Below are 25,051 nucleotides of genomic sequence, written 5' to 3' on the forward strand. Positions count from 1 at the left end.
AGCTCCTACCCATCGCTCCTACCCATCGCATTATCAGTGCAGTGTAATTTCAGTGCCCTGCTGACATTTGCAAGGCAATTATGAGCTGGAGAGCCAGGTAGCAGTCAATTTCTCCCAACGCCTCCCAGAAGCTGTTATTTGGTTGCATCAGTTTTTGTCTTTTGCAAAGCGCAGAGTTCAACAACACTGGGCTGAAGGTCAGGCTGATTTTCGTTCAGCTTGCCTGGAGTCTGCACAACCACAAGCAGCTGTCCTCGGGAGCTCTGTGACATCAGTGCTCAGATCCAGCAGTGACCATAAAGATGCCATCATTAGCAAACACTCAGTAATGAGTTCTCTCCAGTACGCATGTTTGCTGCTTGTCAAGGGAGGGATCGTCAGGGACACAGCACAGAGTTTTGCTTGGGCCTTACCTGGCATCTGGGGAGATGCTCCATCCACCCTCAAAACCACCTGAAGAGGAGGGTAAGACCTTCCCTACGAGGAACCCAGGCAGCTTTTAAGCTGAAGTTGTAATACAATCACGATCCCAGGAGCCAACTCTTGAAAAACAAAAGACAAATATGAAACTCATAACAAAAGACCACAGCTGGACGTATTACACTTCGGGCTTTGTTTCAAAAATGGGTTTTATCACATTTCTTTGGCTCTAATTGCAGCCACGGCAGGGTGAGATTTAATTTCTGCTACATCCAGAGTCTCTGAGAGGTTTGTATAGAGCCCTTTTGGTCCGATCACTGCAACCAGCTAATTAACAGTGCTTCAGGTAGCTTTGTACATGCCGCAGTGACATCGTGCTTCGATCTAAAGCAATCCGCCATGTGAATATTTGGCTCTCCATGCAGGTAGGTAAGGCACAACGTTATGTCCTCAAAGCATTCACAGAACATTACCTCCTTAATCATCAAGAACACTACGAAAATGGTTCTTGCCCAGACTGGCACCAGGGTTCAAACAACATAAAACCAGCAACATTTTCAGGCAGAAAGGTGTGGATTCATCCAGGAGGCCATGCACACAGTGGCGAACCCTATAATACAAACACTGCCATTATCACCTTTTAGGACCATGGGAATGGCACCACATTTTTGACGCCCATTGAAATGTATTCCACTGCTGATCCAGAGCCCACAGGAATCAATGGGAGAGAAAAGGAGCTTCCATTTTCAGCATAACAGGCCATGGGTCAATGTCTTAAACTCAATTTGAAGCAGCCTGGTGTTTCAGGCATCCTTTTCCCTCTGTCTGTAGGAATGCTAAAGCTGACACATATTGAGATGTCTAATAGAGCTGGCTGTAAACTCATCACCTCGTCTTCCACTCCATTTTCTTTTCATTTCCTGCCTAGCACTTAATTCTAAATACATTACCTCCGATGCACCCAGTTGACTTTGCAGGTCCACATTTCCCTACAAGCTGCCTAGCACACAGAATGCATACATCCACACACATTCTTCCTTTCCTTTCAGAGAAAAATACGTTTTTCAGGTGAGAAATGCAGAAGACAATACGAAGTTGTATACATGATACAAGAATGGGCACTTACAGAGACTCATGCATTGAATCCTGACCTTTGGGCCAAGTGAAAACACCCAGTATAAGTACTAATTAAGTAAACACCCCCTGTTGTATTATTCACCAGCCAATTAAAAAACATATACCTTACCTTCTAATCTGAACCCATCTAGCTTCATCACAGAGACAAAATATTGAGGAAAGCCAGAAGACTTCTCCATTCTTCCCTCCCCCAGCATCACCCCTAAACCTATCCTTAGACAGGCACAACTTTTCCAAACCTCACCCAATTCCTTTAGCTCCAAGAAGGTGAAACGGGACAAAGTTTTGTTCCCTTTGTCCACTCAGTCCCTGTGTAACACATCCAGAGAAATCATTCAAACAGTAGCTTGGCTGTGGTGTCCCAACCACAAAATAATATGTTTATTTTTTTTTCCACCACTTTTTCTTGTTGTCATTTTATTGATAAAAACTACACAAAAACTAACTGATCAGGATAATTAATTTAAAATAAAAAACCAAACCAAACCAAAACAAAAAAACCCCAATGTTACACATTCTCCTGTGTTTTAGAAATTGTGTCAGCCAGTGAGTTTCACCAAAACACTCTTGCTTTAAAAGATTTTCCTTCTGATCCATGTCAAGCACATCTTTTCCATTTTGGTTCCCAAATGTCCATCAATTTTGCTTACAGCACAGCTGGACTGTAAATATGAGAGTCGATACACCATTGTATGTTTTCCCCCTTTTTTAGAGCCCCAGAAGTAATTATAGTGTCAACAATGAAGCACAATGATGATAGTAAAAATCAAAAGCACCCTCCATAGTGTACAGCCTGTCTCTTAAATGTACATGCATCCAAGTTTCTTTGTTTCTGCTGCATCAATTGCCAATGTCCTTTTGGTTCAACATAAGCTGTAATGCCCATGTCTGAAGGTTGCAATATTAGCGCTCGACCACTTTAAAAAAGAAAAAGAAAAGAGAAAAAATAAAAAAAGGAAAAGGAAAAAAAAAAAAAAGAAGAAGAAAATATAGATCTATCTTTTGCTCCGTTGAAAAAGAACCAAAAATATCAAACAAATCTTTGAAGAGTAATAAACACTCAATAAGGAATCATGGCTGACCCATCCCACCCCAGCCCTTGCCCTCCCCACCCCTTTATTTTTTACCTGTGGTTCTCCTTCCCTGGAACCGTGCAATGTAGAAAAATCAAATATACAAACAAAACTCTTAATCCATCCCTTTATGTAGCTAGAGTGAAATCTATTTTTTTTTTTTAATAAGAACTTGACAATCTCTCTTTAATATTTACATTGAGGAATTTGTTTGAAAGTTTAAAGCAAAGAAAATCCTGAAGTTCTCAGTGTGTACTGCAAGACAGCATCTCCAGTCTGCGGGGTCTGCGTTATCCCCTTCCCGTGGTCTGTGTTGGAACACCTCGAAGTGGAATGGTGGATTTTAGCTCTTGGCCCTGCTCTCTTCTGAGCTGAAAGGTCCTTTGGAAGAGCTCCCCGCTGCCTCCGGCCCTAGTTTGGTATTCTCTCAATGTAGATGGCCGGAGCCGCCGAGCGTGCGATCGTGGCTATGAAGCTGTGGTCCCGACTGAGTTCCAGGTTGGTGGGCTCTGGCTGCTCCCGGGCCATGCTGTCGTAGCCCTTGTTGACGTGGAGGGGCTTGTGGGCTTGGCAGTAGCTGATCACTGGTTGGTCGTAGCTGTAGTAGGGTAAAGTCTTCATGTGGTGAGGGACCTGCAGGAGACCAAACAGATGGAAAAGAAGAGAAATATGAACGATGTGCTTTGCCATGTTTGTTTAGCAATTATCTCAATGCAGCCCCAATGTGCTGGGTGCTCAGCATTCAGCTCCTGCAGGAAGACAGCTCTTGATACATCCAGTCCCCTGCAATGGGACTACTGAAACTGAATGAGCCTTGACTCGAGCTGAGAGTCTGTATAGTGCACGTGGGTTCATCTCTTCCCACCATGCTGAGGTTAGTAGCTTAGGTCCGTGGAGGTGACTATGTCTAGGGGCAGATCTCAACCTGCCTTGTCTTGTATACTGAATTCTGACCTTGCTTGCAGAATCTGGCTGTGAAGGAAGCTGATGGTAAGACAAACCTTTAGAAAAAAAAACAGGCCCTCTTCTAGTGCCTCAAAAGCAGCTGAGCGTTTGTACAGAAGGCAGCCCAGCCTGAGCATGTCAAAGGACAGGAAATCTCAGCTGCCAGCTCATGCAGCTCTCAGCACAGCTGGACATGTGTTTATTCCTCCTAGGACTAAACTGCTTTTGAGATGATTTTGTGGGTTCTGTATCTTACAGTCTCACCAAGAGCCTTAATGATGCTCGCTTGAGCTGAGCAGATCCACACCTTGTAAGAATGCAAAAATATATTCAAAATGCCTGCAAGATCTATCCTGAATCCTCTTTTTTAAAATGTAAATAGAAAATTGCTACAATTCCACCCCCCTCCTCCCCTCCCCTCTTCCTTTCCTTTCTTTTTGTAGATGTCCTATGTTTGCAAATGTTAATCCTCCAGGTAAATATGATTTATGGCACAACCTCAGATACAAATCTTTGCAGATAATTTTATCAGCTGCAAGAGACGAGCTTTTCAAGTAGAAAGAAATAAGCTTTTAGGAAAAAATCACACACTGCAGGAGACGGAGGCAAGAGTCTATTCTAACACACCTAGCAAACCTGGGCTCATTATAGCTGGAGAAACCCTACGTAGAATTCAATCTCATAAGCAATGCCTCCTTATTTTCCATGCTGAACTTTAAGTGAGCACTACAGAGCTAATTTATCACAAATTTCCATTGCACGGTGCACACTGCTCCAATAGCTACGAAAAAAGCAAGGGCATTAGGTGCAATTGTAAGTCCTGCAGGGTCAGAGTTCCTGTTGCATTCGGATCTGAGAAGCAGCTGGAATCCTCCCCTGGTCCCTCTGCAGAATGCTAGAGAGCTTCCAAAACTCTTCTGCTACCTGAAGCTCAGCTGAAAACGTCATTTTACATGACAGCTGAAAGGCAGGAATGCAGCAGACAGGCTGCTCAGCAGAATGTGATGGGACAGCTGTATTCACTTGTGGATCACCTTCAGCCACAGTGCAAGAAACTCCAACTCCCTTTGGATACAGCAGTATCTGTGCCAATTCCTATCAGGTCTTGAATTTGTCCTCAGCCTTTAAGGCAGCTCTTTATGATTCTATAAAAGCCAAGGACTGTTTGTGTTCGGGAGAGCTGAGAGATTGAGGTCCTGGCTTTACAGCAATAATGCACAGTACATTAACCACCCGAGTCATGCGAGCAGCACTCTTTGCTTGTTTTCTTCCCTTCTCCAAATGGGAGTCAAATGGAATTGGGATCCCAACAGCACCCCTGGGTGGTGGATAAACACGTTTCCCTTTCAGCTCTGTCTCAGTAGCTGTAGAGAACCACTCAATTGTTTTTGGCTTTGTTTTCACTTCAAAAAGTCAGGTTTGTGGAGGGCTGACATCACATCAATAAGGGCTACATATGCATAGGGAAGGCAGAGGGTCTTTGAAAGTGTGAAAAACAAATAGGTGTATTGAGCAATCCATGAGCTAAGGAGCTACGTGCTCATTTGGAGAAGGCATACAAAGAATAATGGGGCCCAACAATGGATGTGCACCCCCTGTTCTCAGGTGTGGCCCTTCTGCTGCTTCTCAGCTCTTCTGGGACCTAGATCCCAACAAGGGAAGTTAAAAGAAAACCACGACAAAATCCTGGAAGAAGCATTATCCTTAAGGTACCTTCGGGGCAGAGCAAATGGAGCAATACCAACAGGCCCCCACAGGTTGGTTTTTGTGATTCCTCTAGAATGTGGTGGAAACCACAGGAACAGATCAGCACAGAATTTCCCATGTCAAATGGAAATGCGAACAGGGCTGTTGCCTGCAGAACCAAGCCTCCTTTCCCACTCTGGAACCATGTAACAGAACCATAGAATGGTTTGGATTGGAAGAGACCTCAAGGATCATGAAGCTCCAATCCCCCTGCTGCAGGCTGGGCCGCCAACTTCCACATTTAATACTAGACCAGGCTGCCCAGGGCCCCATCCAACCTGGCCTTGAACACCTCCAGGGATGGGGCATCCACAACCAGTCTGGACAGTCCGTTCCAGCACCTCACCACCCTCTCTGTGAAGAACCTCCCCCATTTTCAGTATCTCTGAAATGAAAATACAGAGGCCATCATTCACATAGCTATTATGTTTTTTGTTCAAATACTTAAAAAAAAAAAAAAAGCATATTTAAAAGGAGCTAAGTGGCTGTAAATTAATTTTAGAAATATTTTTCTCCAGGTTCTAAAACAACTTCTACTCTGTTTCATTATTGCTACAGAACTAGTTCCTCGGATGCCAAGAGAAGTGACCTTCGACAAGTCATTTTATGAGCTGGAAAATGAGAAGATTATGTCCTGCCCCTGCTGCCCTTGGGACTGGAGGTCTTTGAGCAAGGGATGTTTGTGCAGGGACCGAAGCAATGCAGCTCTCAACTGAGCTGGGGCCTTTCAGCTGCTATGGCCTCCAGGAGGCAAACAAAGAAACAGAATGAAAAACACCAAACAGGCTAATAAATACCCCAACAAACAGCTACAGGCTCTGGGATTCTGCCATCACTATCTTAAGGCCTCTACCATGGAAGATACAGTTTTCACTGGTGAGAAATTGAGAGTAAGGGGATGAAGCACATACTTGTCCACAGTATTCTATGAATCGTTTCTGTTCTCTCTTCTAAAAATGACATTGCCTAGCACTTAAAGGATTTAAACTTCTTGCTGCAGGAGGAACATAAATCAATGGCTATGCTCCCTCCTTGGATGTGCACAGGGCCAGGCTGGATGGGGCTCTGCTCAACTTGGTCCAGTAGATCCCATGGCAGGGATTTGAAGTACTGGGTGGGCCTTAAGGTCCCTTCCAACCCAACCATTCTGTGATTAACAAGAGAATACCTTTCAAAGTCATTGATATGTATGTGATGAACATACCGGTGTTAACCCATGTATGGCATCAAGGAGGGTGGTCTTCATCTGCTCTACTGCCTTACCATAAGGGAGCATAATATCTATCCAGTTGATTAAGTTAAAGAGTGAATGAGTCTTGTCTTGCAAGAAAGCATTGAGTCTACCAAGCAACAAGCATTATAAGCACTTTAATTGTTTAGTGAGGGGTTTTGACTAATGGACTGGATTAGTTAGCTACTATTAACTTCTGAAGGCTGCAGCTGTGTAGATCTTCACTCTAAATGTAATAAACATTGCATCTGAGCAGTCACACACTTCAAACAAACGTACTATTGGAAGCAAAATTTACATAAACCCCCAGCTACAGGAGTAAGATAAAAGATTTAGCAGTGGAAATTTTGAAATGTAAATCTTCCTTTTGAATTGACACTGGAGAGGTTAACAGCTCAGCGGCACTGCTGCCAAATAGCAACTCCCTGCAAAACCTGCTGTACTAACTTGAGTTTACCTGAAATTTGGTGAAATTCATTCAGAATGTATTTCTCTACATTCCCTGTCCAGTTTGCATTTGACACCTCAGTCATTCCAACATGCAAATGCATGTATCCACATTTCAGTGCATTTTGTGCGCTGCAGTGATTTCTATCAGCAGCTTTACCTACATTAACTAACTTACTCTCTAAACTTTGGAGGGGTAATGCATAAGAAAACTCAAAAAAAATTTCAATGCTAACAGTTAAGCTTCAAGTTCGGTTTCACAGAGATGCAGCCATTAATACTTAGCTTTTTAACAAAACATCACTAAAAATCCTTATTCTGGAACATGAAATGTACATGAATAAGATGAAACCTTGGCCATTGAACTTGAGCTTGAAAGAATATTGGATTGGGCCCTCAATTAATATTAAGTGACTGTATATCTAAACTGCTTTTCTGTCTCTATTGCCTTTCATAGCATGCATCCTCATACATCCTCAATCATTTGCACTGCCTAGTAACTAAGGCTTCAGGCAACCCAAAATTCAGCCCTGGTATGGACTCAAAGTTGGGACGCCTCTCTATCAAGCAATGCAGAGCTGAACAGAGCACCCAATTCTTCGTGCTGCCTGTAACTCCTGCTCAGGTATTTTCTTGGTGCACAGCAGCAGACTTACTGCAGCGAAGACAAGTTGAGGATCAAAGATTAACGCTCTGTCTCGCACAGCATCACTTGCAGTTCAGCAAGATCTAATCACCAGCGGTCCCAGGTTGAAATAATTTCCTGGTAAACTGTTAAATCACATTTTGAAAACACGAGTTTTCTGAACAGATCTATTTCAGGTTGGAAATATTACATGTTTTTTCTTTCAGCTGGGCTTTGAAGAAAGATCTCTGACCATTTGTTACCCTGCAGGGAAGGGATATCTTTCTTGGGAAACAAGGATGGCCATGGATGTCTAAATGACTCATAGCACCAGGACTATCAACCAGCGGGCAGACACGCAATGCAAGGAAGGGCTGATAATCCCAGCACAGCCTTCTGGAAGAGGTCTGTGGTGGGAGGGAGGTCATTTGGATTCAGGTAAACTGAATTATGAGCACACACTTGCCCACTTAGTGATTACACGATTAAATTACATCCAAGTTCAGAAGTTGTCCATACATAGCAGAAACTCAGAGTGACAAAGTACGGAAGCTATGTTTTCTCATTAGTGCTAATATTTAGTCTCCGAACACCATGACTTCATTGCTGAATTAACAGCGTAGATGTTGATAAATCGAATTCAGAGTTCATTTTAAACCCTATCATAATTTAGAGTAAAAATAAGCAGGGTTTACAATTAGTGAAACGCACTGCTTCACCTTAAAGATGGATGGATTAGGTGCATTAGGCAGGTAGGGCAGGTATGATCAATTTCATTGGATTTCCCCCTGGAACATCCCTTTGAAGTCAGTTCAGAAAATCATTGCTGTTCAGGAAAATGCGCAATCACACACTTCCTATTAAACTCATTAAAAGCAACAAAGTGCCTCCATTAAAGTTAGGTCTGAAAAATGAACGCTGCTTCATTCTATTTGCAATAGCAATAAACACGAGATTGTCTATCTGTTCTTTCTTTTTTTTTTTTTTTTAAATAAACCTTTTTGGCCTGAAATTCATGTTTCCTGAGGAAATCCTCAAATTGGCAAAAGAATCAAAATCACTTTAATTAATAATAATAAAAAAAAAAATGCAGACCTCAGAACTCTGAGCGCTGAGTAACGAGATGTTGACGAGAACTGCTTTTACTGAAGCTGCCCGTGTGACATTTAAGAGTTTCAGGAAACCTGTCAGCTTGGTTTTTATGTGAAGGCCTTCCAAACGTTTCATTAGCACAGGTTTTATAAGAGCTACAGATCCCACTGGGAACTCTGCCTGCAGTCGGCGTGCCTACATTAGGCAAGAAGCACTAAGCAGGATTCCTTTGGTAGCCTGAATTGTAGGTGCAATTCCCACGATCAATTCCCTGCAATTTCATGTTCAATTTCCTCCCCATTCCAGCCAGAAATCACTTCTTTGCCTCCTCTATCTATTTTCCACCAAATCAGGTTAATGATCTACTTATCTCCCTCTGGGACAGGAACCAGACAAGGAGGAGGCCTGCAGTGTAGCTCCAGAATCATTCACATCAGGACAAGAACCAACACCAGGTTGGTATATATCACTTTTCACCAAGAAATCGAGAGTGCAGCCCACAGAGGGGATGTTTCGGGGGATGTGCTATTGTGTCAGCTCCTCATCTCTTGCACGTTTGTGCACACGCATGCAAACATTCATATGTGTTCTCAAGGCAAAATGTTGCACACAAAGTAGGCACCCATTAACAGCGATAGGATGAGAGGGGATGATCTTAAGTTGCACCATGGGAGGTTCAGTTTGGATATTAAGAACAATTTCTACTCTTAACAAGTGGTAATGCACTGGCACAGGCTGCCCAGGGAGGTGGTGGGGTCACCATCCCTGAAGGTGTTCAAGAACCATGGAGATGTGGCACTGAGGGACGTGGTCAGTGGGCACGGTGGGATGGGTTGGGGTTGGTCTTGGTGATCTTCATGGTCTTTTCCAACCTTAACAATTCCATGATTCTATGAAAATACCTCCTTCGATTCACCTTTTCACAGTACCTTTGTAAACTCAGTATGCCCACTGTAACAGTCCTACAAGCTCATCTGCATGAACATCCCTCACCCACTGATCTCCTCAAAGTACCACTGGTAGAGGCACACGGGACAGGATGGTTTTGGCCCACTTGGATCGCAGCAGCCCAGCTGGAATTGTGGTCATGCAGAGCCCTTCCAGTCACAGAAATACAGCTGCTGGGTACATTTTGTGCCATGCTGGACAATGCATTCAACAGACTGCAGTTTCCAAGTGTCAGTCAAAGCAAGCAGTGAGCTAATGAGATAAGGACTGCTCTGAGCAGACCTGGGGATGAAACCCACGTGTTCAGAGCCAAGCCTGAGATAATTTCAAGTATTCAGGGGCTGGCAGAGATGGAATGAAAGCATTTGTTTAAATTTAATCCAGAGATAAAATTCCAGAAGGCTATGGTTGGCAGGTCTTGGGTGATGTCCCCGTACAAACAAGAACTGCAGAAATCTGGAGCCCAAACACTACAAATAACTGACAGGTGGGTCACTATGTTTACTCAATCCTTGTATTTATGACCATGAAAATGGGATCCCAAAATTGACATGTGGACTGATTCTGCTATGGAAAATGTGGAAAAGCAACAGCTGGCAGGCACAGGGTGCAGCCACCAGGTACTTCTGCATGTCCTATTTACCATTCTATTTATAGTTCTTAAAAGGTACCTGATAATCAATAGACATAATAAATAGCTAGAGGAATTAAACATCAATGAATTAGATACTTATGGCTATGTGGAACTATACAAACCTGCAAAATTAGAATCATAGAAACATTAAGGTTGGAAAAGACATCTAAGATCACCAAGTCCAACTCCAGCCCATTCCCACCATGCCCACTGACCACGTCCCTCAGTACCACATCTCCATGGTTCTTGAACACCTCCAAGGATGGTGACCTCACCACCACCTCCCTGGGCAGCCTGTGCCAATGTCCAACCACTCTTTCAGAGAAGAAATTGTTCCTAATACTCAACCTGAACCTCCACTGGCACATCTTAAGGCCACCTCTCATCCTAAATTGACTGCTTCCATATATAACGAAGTTGATTAAAGCACATCTATTAATTTTTCATATGTCATCAAAACTTTCACCAACTTGTAAAATGTCTATAAACTATACAGGACACACTGTAAAAACAGAATGTTACGATGCATTCTCTCACCCTTTCAGTTTTCCTCTTCTCTCCCACAGACAGTTTTTTAACCCTTCCATTCAAGCACACAAGTGCTCTTCCCTTCTAAGCACTTCCACTCTGTGGATCACTGAACTAAGTGTGCTCAAAGACCACGACAAAAACCATGCCCACCCCCCTTGCTCCTTCTATAGGCCAATTTTGTCTTTCAATCAGCAAATGAAAACCTTTCCCTAAAGGGAACTCCGAGAAAGGAGGCAGTCCTCTCAGCTTTCTTGGGCAAAATATTTCTTTTAAATTGCTTTATCTGTATTTCACGGAGTGTCTGCTCATGACAAAAGAGCTCGTTGATGAAAAGCATGAAGTGAGATTCAAAGCAACCTTCGATTTTCCGCCGTGGAGCACCGATAAAATAAACAAACTATCTAGATATTCTAATTGGAAAGCCATTAATATTGCTTTCAGTGCTATTAGGATAATTTTCTATAGAATTCAATAGGAAGGGAAGGGCGGTATTTCAAAAAAAAGCTTTTGCATTGCTTAGGGACAGATTAGCTTTCCAAAAGCAATGCTGTGCCTTGTGGCAGGGACCTACCCAGATGCAAGAGAGTCCCTTTGGGTACATGTCTTTGGGTGCCTAAGCACACAAGCCTTCAAAAACTTGACTTTCTCTTAAGGCAACTTGGTTTTCATTTAGCTACTTTAAAAAGCAATATTCTCAAGGGGAGTTTCTGCTCCCTATGTATGGCATTAAATGCTGCTTAAGCGCGGATCATTTGTACTCAGCCTACCAGGATGAGTCAAAGGGCCATCGAGCCAAGTCTCCAAGGGATCAAGAAGAAAGAGCAGAGCATAGGTCAACAGCATGGTAACAATGTCCACGGGGCATTCTCCTGACCTCCAACACTCCTGACTTCTGTTAGCCTTCTCAATTGCTGACATTTCAGCCTGAAATGCTAAGGGCTGGATCTTCCAGCATCTCTAAGAGCCCGAGGCACTCTCACAGGCGCTAGCAGGTAAGGGGATGCCTTGCATCCTTCAGCAGATGGTTTGGGGTTCAGTTGCATGCTGAACGATCCCAGCACTGGGAGGACATTCTTAAATAGGAGCTTCCCTAATACTTCCTTAACTACTTAATACTTGCCCTTCCCTCTGATTTTCATGTAATAGAGAACTGGAACCTTTGCTTTTCCTGTACTGTCCCCCCTGGGAGGGGAAGGTCCAGCATGCAATTTGGAAAACAGCACAATGCCTCAAAAAATGAATTATCACCAACATGGAAAGAAGGTATAGTTGCTTTTCCATGCAACGTTCATAAAGATGGCAACTTGCTCCATCCACTGCTCACCATAAATAAGTACCCTACTTAATACCGTACTGTTTAAAACACCTAATAATGCTTTGCCACAGTGACAAAGTACTGGAGAATGAGTGGAATAAGGCTCTGTCTCACATTACAACGCCTTTGCATTTGATCTTCCTTGAAACCATGTGCCAAAGAACCGTCCAGAAATTGATGGCTTTTTCAAGAGTTTTAAATACTAGATTCTGTACATGATGACACCAAAAACACTTTGAAAAGCTGGAAATATATGACTCAAATTGCACAGGACTTTGTCCTTAAGGCAATACAACCAAACTGCTTGTGATTAAAAACTAGTGGTGCTAGAAGAATGAGGATGCTGGGGCCCTTATTGGACTGAAAAGAATTGGAAGTTTTTCCTTCTCTAGTCTCTATATTCTCTATAGATATATAGATATCTAGTTATATCACACTAACAGGTTTTGGTTGGAGTTAGATGACAACCTCAACCTATTTTGATTTAAAAAAAAATCATATTTATAATTAGCACTGAATTCCATTTAATATGGTAGTATTAAATACAGATTGCATCCAACCCCTGCGTCCCCCACAAGCTGTAATGTTAGAGTCCTCCCCTATCAGCATTTAAAATTCCACGCTCAACATCATGGCACTGACCTAAGGCAAACAGATCACTTGCTGCATTTTTCAGTCATCCCCAGACAATCTGAGGGGACTTTCTCTACAGAAAATGAATGTCAAAAAAGAAGAATAAGTGGCAGAAAAATAAAGAAAGAAGACTACAGGAGCTCATGCTGCTGTTGTTTCACCTGGTCTGGGCATCAGATGGTCTACATTGGACCATCCAGAGCTGCTGACCAGAAAGTACTTAAACCAAAAGCAGAGGAACAACCAAAGCACCACAGCTGCAAAGTGAGAGTGAGCTGAAGGAATTATTATTTCTCCTGAGGAAACACTGAGGAACCAATTTCCTCTGGGATAAATTTGTTCCAGTGGGAGAGAAGAAAGCGCTGGCACTACAGACCTGCTTGGACACGGGAGGGAGCTCCTATTAAACTGAATGTCTCAGCAGGGTTCTCTTCATGAGAAATTACATTTTAATTACCTCCACTGTCTCCTAGCAGAGGAATCAGTGTGTGCAATGGCACAAACACAATGGAAAGAGCATTAATCCAGGGACAGCTTCTCCTCCTGATGCATGTCACTTCCATTAGCACTGATGGGAGCAGTGTGCCCACGCGGAGATGTACCCAACTCCATGGTTTCCAAAAGGTACTGATAAGTGACTCATATTGGGGTGAGGATTTATATAAGCCCCATCTTCACAGGAAGGCTGAGGAACAGTCTCTGTATGCTGCAGCATACAGAGGAGGAGGAAGAGGAGGAAGGGGAGGAAGAGGAGGGCAGAGCTGGAGGGAAGGGCTATTTTAGGGGCAATGCTATCAGCCCAGTAGCAACATGAGAAATCCATCCACCCAAGCCCTGGCTACAAATACATGACTAGTTGATATATGTTAGTTCACCTCATACCAGCATTAAAACTATCACAGAGGAATATCGGGACTTTTAATTAAAGCTCAGAAAATGCTCGGATATGAATTGCTGCAAGACCAGACTGTATTGCCAAGGCACTGCAAACATCTCCTGCTATATAACTGCTGGTGTATGAGCACGCAACTTGCAAAGGAGGGATGTAACAGCAGCATTGTTAGCTGTTTTCTGAGCAGGCTCCTGAAACGGCAAACAGCAAACCAAAAAAGGCAGGGTAGGGGCTGCACAGGATCAGACAATTAATAACCAACTTGGGTTCATGCTTCAGTCACGTTCTATGGAATCTTTGTATATCTGAGATCGAGCAAGCAGAAAATTAATGCAAGACTGTCCAGCGTTGCAGGCAAGGACAATGCACAATGATAGCATTATTTTTTTAATACTCCATGGAAAACAGATGACTTTTTCTTTCCTCTGGGCGAGTTTTGTAAGACACAGGGAAATCTTCAGTATATTCGGAATCCCTGAGAAAACTGCAAGAAAAATAGGTTAGAAAATATTCTTGGGTTAACGACCTTTGCTGCCACAGAACCAAGCGGATCAATTTGATTACCCAAAACTAATGGATATGATTACTGGGCGCCAGTGGCTTAGTGACACTTTTAAAGCAGGAAGGCAGGCTTGGGTGACGTGCACACCAAAAAGCATGCTCAGTCCTCTGAACAGCCACTGTGTAGTGGGAGAGGAGAGTGCACAAACACTCTGAAACGTTCAGAAGCAATGTGATCACTGCTGAAAACTGGCACGGAAACTGCAGGATAGCTAGGAACCAGAGGAAGGGCTGCACTGCCCAAGGTGTCTTTTCTCTACGTGGATGGAAAGCAGCAAGTTGTCTTCAATTTGTCCCACGCATGAAACCCCTGCATAAAAGTTGTGACTGTCTGTGGCCGGATCACCGCTCTCCCCTTCCAAGGAGCTGCCAGCTGGCAGATGCCTGAGCTGTAAATATTGGCCAACAGATCACGATGTGTAAATCCGGCTGGAGATTGAGCCTAGCTCAGAAAAAACAGAAACATTCAGAGGCATTTGGAGAAAAGGAAACCGAGTGCCTTTGCCTGCACAGCTGAATGCAGCCAGGAGAGGGCTGCAGAGCACGCATTGCATGCGCCGACGTTCCGGACAAAGCGAACAAAGCAGCCTCATACCTATTCTGACGCAATGAACATTAATAAGCAAAAATAGTTGTTGCCTACTCAGACCCTTCCTGTGCTTGAGCTCAGCAGTAGCGATGGAGTGTAAATGAAAAGAATCAGGTTCAAAGAACCCCGCTGGAAAAATAAAATCCGCGCTGTGAGTGAGATTTTGGAAACCAAAGGAGCTGCTGTGAGAAATCTCTGCAGCTCACGTCAACAGGAGACGGCATGCTTGAACACTCTCTCAAGCAGCCAAGCGTGAGCCAAGCAGTTTGCAGCTACTGTGGCATTTTTTTTTTAACTTGTTCTGTTTGGGAAAGGTAACTGCAGCGTGTCAGATGGGCTGAGCCCAGAGGTGAGCAACCCACCTTTGTCATATTGGGTCAGAGCATTGCTGGGATGGTGGAGCATAGGGCTGTGACCATTCCCAACCTCCTGCATGGGATCTGCGCTGGTTGCACAGAACAAACACTCGATGTTTTGCTCATCTGTAAGATCAAGGCAATATCATGGCCTGATCCCTAACTACCCAAGGGTGAAACAGACTGGGAGAAGCAATAGAAAGAGATAAATAAGTGTCTTGTAATCCGAAATCTGTTGTTTATTTGCAGTGCCTAGAGGCCTCGACCAGAACTGGAACTGCGCGGCGGTAACCAATGCTCATGTGTTCAGCAGAGCCCTTGCCCTGGAGAGCTCATGCTGCAGACAGGCGTGACAGATGAAGGGTGGGAGAGAAGAGAACAGCAAGCAAGCAAAGGATCTCAAAACTGATGCACAGATTGAGGGACAGATTTTTCCACGAGCTAAATACATGAATACAGATCTTTTATCCCTAAATGACTTCCCTTATCATGTGGCCACTGTGCCTGTGTAGATATGTTAGTGCTACAGGCCAAGCACTAGAGTTGGTGCTGAGCACACAGTGCCCACAGCACACGCATTTCAGAGGATTTCCACCACACTAGCTCCAGTCTGGTCCCACCCACACTCAGAGCAGGTTTGACTCCATCCCAAAGGGATCTGGCTTTGTTCTGGGGTGTCAGCACACTAAAGTGAGGACAGCCTTGAGATCTGCACATCAGAAGGATCACTAGGATCTGAACTAAAGCATCAATTAAAAGCATCCTCTGGGAGCCAGGGATGGGATTCATTTCTCTGGAGCCCCAAGCCAGCGCAACACAACTCAAAGCTCTCCGTTTAAAGGTGGTCTTGACTATGACATGGTAGCCTAAAGTGATGCTACAGATCTCAATGCCAGGAGTGTGCCTACACCTATATATATATATATATATATTTTGCTTTCTTGCACTTAATCCAGGGTCAACAAAGCCCTGACAGAACTGAGCACAGACAGATGCTTAAGCAAGCCAGGCTGCTCCGTCCTTCTAAGGACAGTGATCTCAGCTAACCCATCTCAGCTAACCCACAGATCTCAGATCACCCCAGAACAGTGGGGGAAAGCTGCCAAAAAACAGCTCTTTAGCAGAGCCCCTCTAAAGCCCGGTTCCAGCCCAAAACTATGGGCTTTGTGCTGAAGACTTGAGCAAACAGCAAACACGAGCCTTGTTGCTGCCATCGCCCTGCAGGTTGCTCAGACCCTTCTGCTCCTTTCCAGCCTCTTCTCTCCCAACAAAGAGGAGAACAAAGGTGACAATGCAACTGCAGGCCACAGTTGGTGCACTTTTGTGGCAAAGAGACAGAGAGAGGAAGGCTGAGAGAAATGATCCCATGGTAACTGCAGCGTGAAACGGATGAAATGTTGTGGAAAAGGCATTGGATTTCTATTGCACTGAGGCTCTTCTCCGGGGAGCATGCTTCTGGGAGCACTGCACTGAGGGGCTTTGCCACCAGTGAGCAGTGAAGACCTGCAACAAGCAGGAGGGATCAGATCGAACGAAGCAAATCAAAGTCTCTATGAGAACACTTTCCTGCTCACCAGGGATGGGACAGGCTTCCCGCGACGCAGAGCACGCTGCTTAAAGCTAATGCTGCTTAAAGATAATACTCCTTATCTTTCTTCTGCCCCCCAAACAAGGATAGAGCAAATGAAGGTCAGCCATGGGCATGGAATAGAAGACAGGTGATTTATCTCAATGTTGAATCCAAATTCTGGAAGAACATAAAGCATTTCCCCATATCCTTTAACATTATACATGAGTGCTTTGCAATCACTAGCAGAATGGGCTCATGGGATTAGCAGGGATTTTAGGTGACAAATGATAGCCCACCCTCTTCACGCGGATGGAATGACAATTTTTTTCCATTTGGCAACTGGAAATAATTCAGTCCTGTGCAATGCAAGACCAAGTACATCTATATCTTCCACCAAACAGAACAAGGACAATCACAGCAGCAGCCTCGACTCGCAGCAAACATGCTGCAGGTCCCTAAGTTCTCACACTTTGCAAAATTTTATCAAGAGCCTATCTTCAGCCTGCCACATTTGTAAGTCAGATCATGTTAGCAACAAGAATAAACAACAGTTGTTTGCCCTTGTGCTGCACCTTTCATCCAAGGGCTCTGCAGTCATTATTCTGATAAGTCTTCTGTTGTTGCTTTGAGACAAGCAGATACCATTATTCTCACTTTATAGATAAATAAACAGAGGTCAGGGAAATCCCCCAAGGCAATCCAGAGAGTTGAATACCTACATCAAAGGGTTTAACAAAGACTGATATCACTATTGCTACCAAAAAGACAAAGGAACAAGAAGAGTTGAAGCTGAGCCCAACATCAGATAACTGGGCCTGGAACTCTGGTCTCTGAGATAACCTCACCTGAGAGCTGGCTCCCAATTTAACAGCCAGTATGAGCTCTGTCTAGAAGCAAACATAACCACATAATGCAATTTGAGCACCCCGTGCTTGCTTATTGAATACTAAGATACACAGCTCTATTGTATGGTATGGCCACAATGCAGTCAATGAAAAGGAGCATGGGGACAAAAGACTTTTGGAAGGGGCATTAAGAGGGGCTTTACAATTTTCAGAGTCATAAAACCTGGCCCAAGTGTTGCAGATTAAGGCCATCAAATCAACTAGAGATGGTCTGCAATTCAGGTAAGTGAAAGTATTATATTATCTCTGCACCACGATGTGTAGTCTTTTTCCCACCATCCAATTCAACTGGTTTTATCACTTATGAACTCAACAGGACTTTCCCATTAGGCACTGTATGAGTTCTGGTGATTGATCCTTCCTTGGCAGAGTGGGGCTGCTAGCACAGTGGCATCAGCTAGAACACGCTAATAGCCATAACACTGAACAAAAGGAACTCAAACAGTGGGTAAAATTGATTCCTCTGGATGTCACCTCAGTTCTTGTAGCCTGCTCTAGGAGCTCAGTCCTGCACAGCCCTGCTTCAAGGTGCGCCAAGGGAAATTCAGGTTGAATATTAGAAACAATTTCTTCTCTAAAAAAGTGGTAATGCATTGGAACAGGCTGCCCAGAGAGGTGGTGGAGTCACCAACCATGGAGGGATTCAAGAACCATGGAGATGTGGCATGGAGAGACACAGTTAGTTGGCCTGGTGGGATGGGCTGCGGTTGGAGTTGGTGGTCTTAGAGGTCATTTCCAACCATAATGATTCTATGATTCCATTAAAAAAATATTTTTCTTTGGTCTGTGTATTCTCTCACTCATATAAACAAAAATACCCATTAACCTTCCAGCAGTTTGTTGTTCTGCTTCCTACTCTTTACCATGGGACAAAGCACATGAACTCACATCAAAACCCAAAAGCCATCAGAAAGATCAGCATATGCAGCATCTCACTGTCCCAACATGATGCTGAGAGCTGGAGCAAGAGCCCTAGAGCCTTCATCCCATCACTGTCCACATCACTATGGTAGGACGAGGCAAGGGGATGACGGCAGCGCATCATGCTGGTGCCAGCTGGACACTGGTTGACATGGTTACCCTTTTCCTTTTTGTGCTATGGGTATGTAGTGAGTTCAGCTTCAAAACCTCCCTACAAAATGTAACACAATGCAAGGCAGGCTCGTCCTATTACCACAGAAGAAAAGAATGTGCCATTGACAGACTTCAGTGCCCTTTTAAAGCAGAACAGCACTGACATCAAAGCTCACAGCACTCCTCTGCAATAGTTATTCGCCGTGTCTTTGTGGCCAGGGACTAAAACATTTTTATGAAGTTCTAAGGGGAAAAAATTATCTCCTGAAAATGAGTCTCTTGTAGTAAGTGCTGCAAATAAAGAACAGCTGCGGTGTTTCCTTTGGAAGGTAAAGCAGCCTTGATGTGCATTTGGGCAGCAACGGTCAGTCTGCGAGACGTTTATTGGGCATAATGGGAACATTTTGTTGTCAAAGGGAACATTCCAAAAAATCGTGGAGATTTCGGCAGGGTGCATTATTTAAACACATATTTATCTATCAGAAGGAAAACAGCTGCAGATTAGGGGGGAGTGTGATCAACCGTGGCTCGATTGTAGCCTCAACCATATGGTTTTTGTCTGACAGATTAGGGGACTATCTTAAATCCTTTTTTTTTTTTCCCCTCTGCTCACAAGTGGGGCCTCCATACTGCAATACAAAAAAAAAAAAAAAAAAAAAAAAAAGGAAAATAATGAAGCACAGCATTCCTCACAAGATGTCCTTTCTTTAAGGGCTCTGATGCCACTCGCTGACATAACTGACAGCTCTCGAAGCACTGTGAATTTGTGCACTAATGCTGTGATGACAGCTCCTGCACTCACACTGCTCAAAGCCGTGGATTCGGTGCCCTTAACCATCCCGTTGTCCTCTGAGCTGAAAATTCAGATTCAGTGCCCTTAACTACCCCACTGCCCTTTGAGATCTGCTTGCAGGCGGTGCCCCTCACCCTTATCCTTCCATCTCTGGTGGGCACTGCACTGTGAAGTGCTTGGTTTCCAGGTCAATCCCTCTCTGTCCCCACACACTCAACCTGCTCCATGTACATTAATGCCCCATCATTTTTTTTTTTCTATATGCATCTCAAAATAGCAGGCAGCAAAAGCATGCACTCCAACCAGACTGCAGCCTAAGCCCGTTTGTTTAAACAGAATAAAACATTAATAGCTTATGCGCTCTTTGCGTTAGATGCAGTTGCTTGAACTTCATGAATTTTGGGGAAAAAAAGTTGACAACATAACAGAATAATAAATAGCACCAGTCGACAAAACCTCAGCAGAGAAGGGAACCAAAGGACCTGCACGCAGAACACTGGACTGCCTTCCCAGGGCTCTATTGCTGCAGCCTGAATGCTGCGTTGACTTTTAAGCACACAGGTAGAAACAACAGGAAGACGCATATATAGAGTGCACGTTTGGCTCATTTCTGGCATACAGGGGTGGGAAGGGACAGCCTGCAATTAATCACTACTAGTCCATGTGTATCTGTGGAAGTGCACAGATTGGTGGAGTTGTGGTTGCTTCTGTATGGCATGTTGCTCAGCTCGAGATCCAAAGAGACTCCAAATCCATGCACAGCAATGGAGCAGCCACACTGGGGCTGTGACCCCAGAACGGGACCTCAAGAGGCTGCTTTGACACACCACCACCAATTCTGGTCCTGCTGAAGGCAAACAGACCTCTTGCAGCTCATGAGCCTGGCTGCAGGATGCCCTCAAAAGACAAGAAAGGAGCCTGAAATGCTTTTCCTTTTTGCAGAAATCAGACCTTGTAAATAGTGATAAATGCAACTATCAAACCACAGTGTCTTTCTCTGTTCTGACGTGTTGGACTCTGCCTAACCCACACGGGAGGAGAGGTCCCCATTCTGCAACAATACAGACCTCACACTGTCCTGAATACAACCACTCACCAACAATGGGGCACCAAAAAACTCTGCTCAACTTGATCCATAAGCTACAGCAAAATTATTTTATGCATTTCCAGCTGTGGGTCCCTTGTTTAAATCCTCTCCATTTCTTCAAACTTACTATTTCAGGGAGAAAACACTTGAAAACTGTTTTACAGGCCTGGAACAGACTTTGCTGCTGGTAGATTATAATGGAACAAGCCTGTCAAGAAACATTACTACCATATAGAAACCGAACTACTGAAGGTTCTGCTTCCAGAGGTTGGTTGGTTGGCTTTTTTTCCTTTCATTTTTAAGCATCATAAATAACAGACAAAGAATCATCATCTTCAGCTGTCTACAGATGGAAACAGATTCCTCGAATGACTTCCAAAACTGTTCTCAAGAGATGGAAATTGTTGAAAACCAGGCAAGTTGCATTCCAGTTTTGGAAACACTTCCCCAAATCCCTCAGAACAGTTCCCTGATATATCGAATTGTCTTTGGAGGTCTGCTCTGCTTCCCATGTTACATGCACTTAAATAGGGCAGGTCGCTCAGATTGGCTTTTATATACTTCTCAGAAGATGAGATTCAGTCTTGATGCTCTCTGCATCTGTAGCACAGGGCCCAGAAGGGGAAGCTGGACCCTCTGCATGAACAAGATGTCTCCAGTTGTTTCTGTTAAACCAAACAAGCAACTAACCTTGATGAGATGCAGATTTATCCCCCAAAGAGGGAAGATATGCTGTAAGAGACCTAAGCCCAGTAGAGCCAGATGTATTTCTGTAGATAGCAACTCAAAAATTGCAACTGTGCACCAAACCCTGCTCAAACACCAGTATGAAATCAACTGCATCGCTCTTATATTTCCCCAGAGGTGTTTGCTTAACAGGAATTTCTCTGAACACAAAGCATCTTTAATGATTCTATCAAACCCATGTTAACAGCTTGGGGATGTATGGCCATTTGCTCCAGCATCAGAAATGTCTGTTATAAAGTTTCTGCACAAACATGCAGTTTTTGGTTGGGTTTTTTTTATTTTATTTTTATTATTATTATTTTTTTGTGTGTGTGTGAGTTCCTTTTTAACTCTCAGTGAGGTTGTTCAATTTAGCTCGGATCTTATCTTATCATTGGTACTTAATTGCATTACGAACAGCTACATCAGCCTAAAGTCCTTAAATCTTTACTGAATTTATGGAACTAGAAACAAACAAATAAGCCGGTTTCCATATAAATATGTAACCCGGATGCATATTACTACATGTAAAAGTGAAGATAGGAGCTGATCCTCCCTCTCATTATGCTAATTCCCTTGATGCCATAGATTTCCTTCCTAAACACTGGCGTAACTAACAAGAGAGCCACGATGCATATCTTGACGCATGCAGGCAAACAGCACTGCATCACACGTCCATCACAAAAATGTGATGTCTCTAAAAATCTTGTATTAACGACGAGAAAAAGTGTAAGCAGCGAAAAAGGGGTCCAGCAAATTCCTCCCTGCTCTACCATCTCTTTGCTAACTACAGTCAGCCTCATTTCATTTCCCTGTTCTTTGCCATGGTAACCTGATGCTGGTTTCGCAGCGCTGATTTTCAACATTGTTTATTAAGTGCACAAACCTGTTGAAAAGTTGCTCATCCTAAAAACAGCGCTTTGTGTCAAATGCCACGCACGTTTCCTTATAATTTGGGTGCTAAAATAGAAGAGTTTTGAATAATGAGGGATTTGTGTGTATTAACAGCATTACCGCTCTATCAAAGTTTTTGTAAGTGGGATCATGCAACTGAATACAGAACTTGTGATTGTGTACCTTAAACTATTTTTAGCTGCTATACATCACTGATGCTAACAGCACCCTGTCTGGGAGGGTGTGGAGCACAGTTGCATGTAACCAAGCTATTATCTTCAAAAGCAAGTTTGACCCTACTGAGTTTAGCTCATTTCCACCAACAATTTGCTTCCTACAACGATCTGCTTCCCATTAACTTGTGCTCTTTTGATGTTGTCAAAGCACATGCTGGACCCCAAAACACCCAGCTGTCCCTAATTATCTTTAACTTACATCCCCATGACCCTCTTGTATCCCCTTGCCACATCTGTCTCTCTAAATTAGCACTATCCTTTGACACACAATCATCTTTTGGCAAGACTCGAAGCCAGAACTTGGGAGTAAGGCTTCTACTTTTTCTCTATAGTCCTTCTAGTCCCTGATCTGAAGTCAAGAACAACAAAACATCAAACCAACCAAATAACTCCAGCCCCTCGACCAACCCTGGTAAGAGCTTCAGGATTTGAGACGCTAATCACAGAATGACTTGGGTTGGAAGGGACCTTATAGACCACCTCCCTCCAACCCCCTTGCTATAGGCTGGTTTCCCCCCCCCACCAGGTCAGGGCACCATCCATGGCCTTGGGCATCTCCAGGGATGGGGCATCCACTGCACTTTTCAATATGCCACATTCAGCAACACCCCCAGCAGAGAATGAGCAAGCAGACTGGTTTCTGACAGCGACTGGAAGTGAATGCATGCATACTGCAAGAAAACCCCTTGCTGATACCACCCTGAGATCTGTCCACTGGAAGATGAGTGCATCGCCCTAGGAAACATTTCAACTCATTCAGAATCAAGATGATGCTGCCCCATAGCACTGAATTTTCTTATCTTTTTGTCTCTGAACTTCCTGCTGTTTCTTCTACATGGCAACACCAGCTCACGGTTTGAACAGTACTCAGAGAAAACATTCCTCTGTGTCCCCTGAAACAGAGGGCAGGAGAGAATCACAGATTACACCCACCCCTCACTCAGTTTGCTGGAGGTACAACTTGGAGTGCTGGATTCTTCAGCTAGCCAATGAAAGCTCGCTCCACAAAAGGCTTTGGCTGGAAAACAGGCTGTGTGAGTGAGGCAAAGCACTGCTGATTTGGTACTGTGGAAGTTTAAATGGTACCTCTAACTGGAATCCATTTTGATGGGAAATATATCCATGCTTTTCAGGAAATAAAAACTAAACCAGTCACCCACCGTGGGAAAGTTACAGACTCCAGTAGTAATTCATGGTGTCATCAGTGTAAATATATACATGCAGAAAACCTCCAGCCCTCTATAAGCAAGGTCTCTGAGATCATCCAGTTTGTCTTTACGCCCCACTAGGACTATGCTGTAGTGCACAAACAGCCAGAAAAAGGGAGCTGTTAACCTCAACAATTCTGCATGTTGATTCTTTTAGCAGCTGAGCCAAAGCACCACATCTCTACGTACAACAAAACGTGAGATATCCATAAAGGAGCCTTCCACTTTTGGATGCCTGCTTACCACCTGTTGGATCACTAATGTTACAAAAGGCAACACATAGAAAAGATGCTGCTGCTCTCCAGATCAGCTCCTGAGGAAAGCATTTCTACGTTCAAGTTTACGCCGATACGAGCCAACAAAACGCTTCCAGTGCTGCAGCACGAGGCGAGTAACACCCGGGCACAATTAAAGAAACCAGCATGAGACCTTAACTTATGGAAAGCACTGCAAAGTGAAACAGCAGCACACAGCACGGGGAGGCAGTGGCCAATCTGCCAGCGAGCTCGTTTCGTTCTGCTCGCAGGAAGGCACAGCGATGCTGAGCGCGTACAGCTCCTGCCCTGGCTCTGGGGAGAGATAAATCCATTCTGTTCCCGGCTCTGCAGGAGCTAATGAAGTCAAACTGAGCTCACTGGGACGAGTTTCCTCTTGCTGGTGCAGGCTGCTGCTGTTCTCTGCTCCACCAGCTCTGTGTGATGGGCTCCACAGCCTTCTGTTGAGGGTGCTGCAGCACTGAGGGCAACAGGGCTTTTCCCAGCTCCATGCCAGGCCATTGCTGCTGCATCTAACTAAATGGCACTGAAAGGGACAAAGGCATGGCTCTCATTGTCAAGTGAACCCTCTTGCACTAATCTGCACCCTAGCACTCACAGTGCCCTCAAACTCCAAAGACAGATAAAATTAAAGCCTACTAAAGACATAAAGACCAATATCCTCCATAGGAACCAATGTCAGAGAACCCAAGCTGGGATGTTTATAAAGGGGTCACATTTTCAGAAAGCAGACATTCATTTCTCTCAGCCAATCATCCTTCTGTTGTGCAGGCAGTAACTGCAGACCCCTACTTGGTAATCACTGCCAAAAATTAAGCCTTGTATCTTTAATTTAATGGTAAGAAGCAGCTCTCCACCAACTTCTGTATGTCCCTGTATGCAATCTTGCATAGACTGGGAAAAGAAAGCCCCAGAACTTTATAAATGGACATCAATCTCAGAATTTCTGACTTAAAATACACCCCTCGCAGGCATGGAATTGGCTACTGAGCAACTGGGCTGCGTCCCATGCTACATTTCACTCTGTTCCCCTTACTTCACTCACTGCAGGAACTGCTTGCATTACGGTTTTATGCCAAAATGTCAGTTTCCAAATGAACAGCAGGCA

At 44.1% G+C, this 25,051-nt stretch overlaps 1 protein-coding gene across 1 annotated transcript in view; it reads right to left on the reverse strand.

Moving 5' to 3' along the window:
* Window positions 1-1,900: 1,900 nt before the first annotated feature.
* The window catches only part of LRRTM4 (leucine rich repeat transmembrane neuronal 4), a 200,064-nt gene continuing 176,913 nt past the window's right edge, over window positions 1,901-25,051 (reverse strand). The window contains exons 4-5 of the mRNA XM_040651595.2: window positions 2,685-3,263; window positions 1,901-2,474 (exon numbers count right to left, since the gene is read on the reverse strand). Coding sequence (XP_040507529.1) covers window positions 3,042-3,263 — 222 coding nt within the window. The 3' untranslated portion in view covers window positions 1,901-2,474; window positions 2,685-3,041. The remainder of the gene's footprint in view (window positions 2,475-2,684; window positions 3,264-25,051) is intronic.

The sequence above is a fragment of the Gallus gallus genome, chromosome 22 (assembly GCF_016699485.2).
Source record: "Gallus gallus isolate bGalGal1 chromosome 22, bGalGal1.mat.broiler.GRCg7b, whole genome shotgun sequence".
NCBI lineage: Eukaryota > Metazoa > Chordata > Aves > Galliformes > Phasianidae > Gallus > Gallus gallus.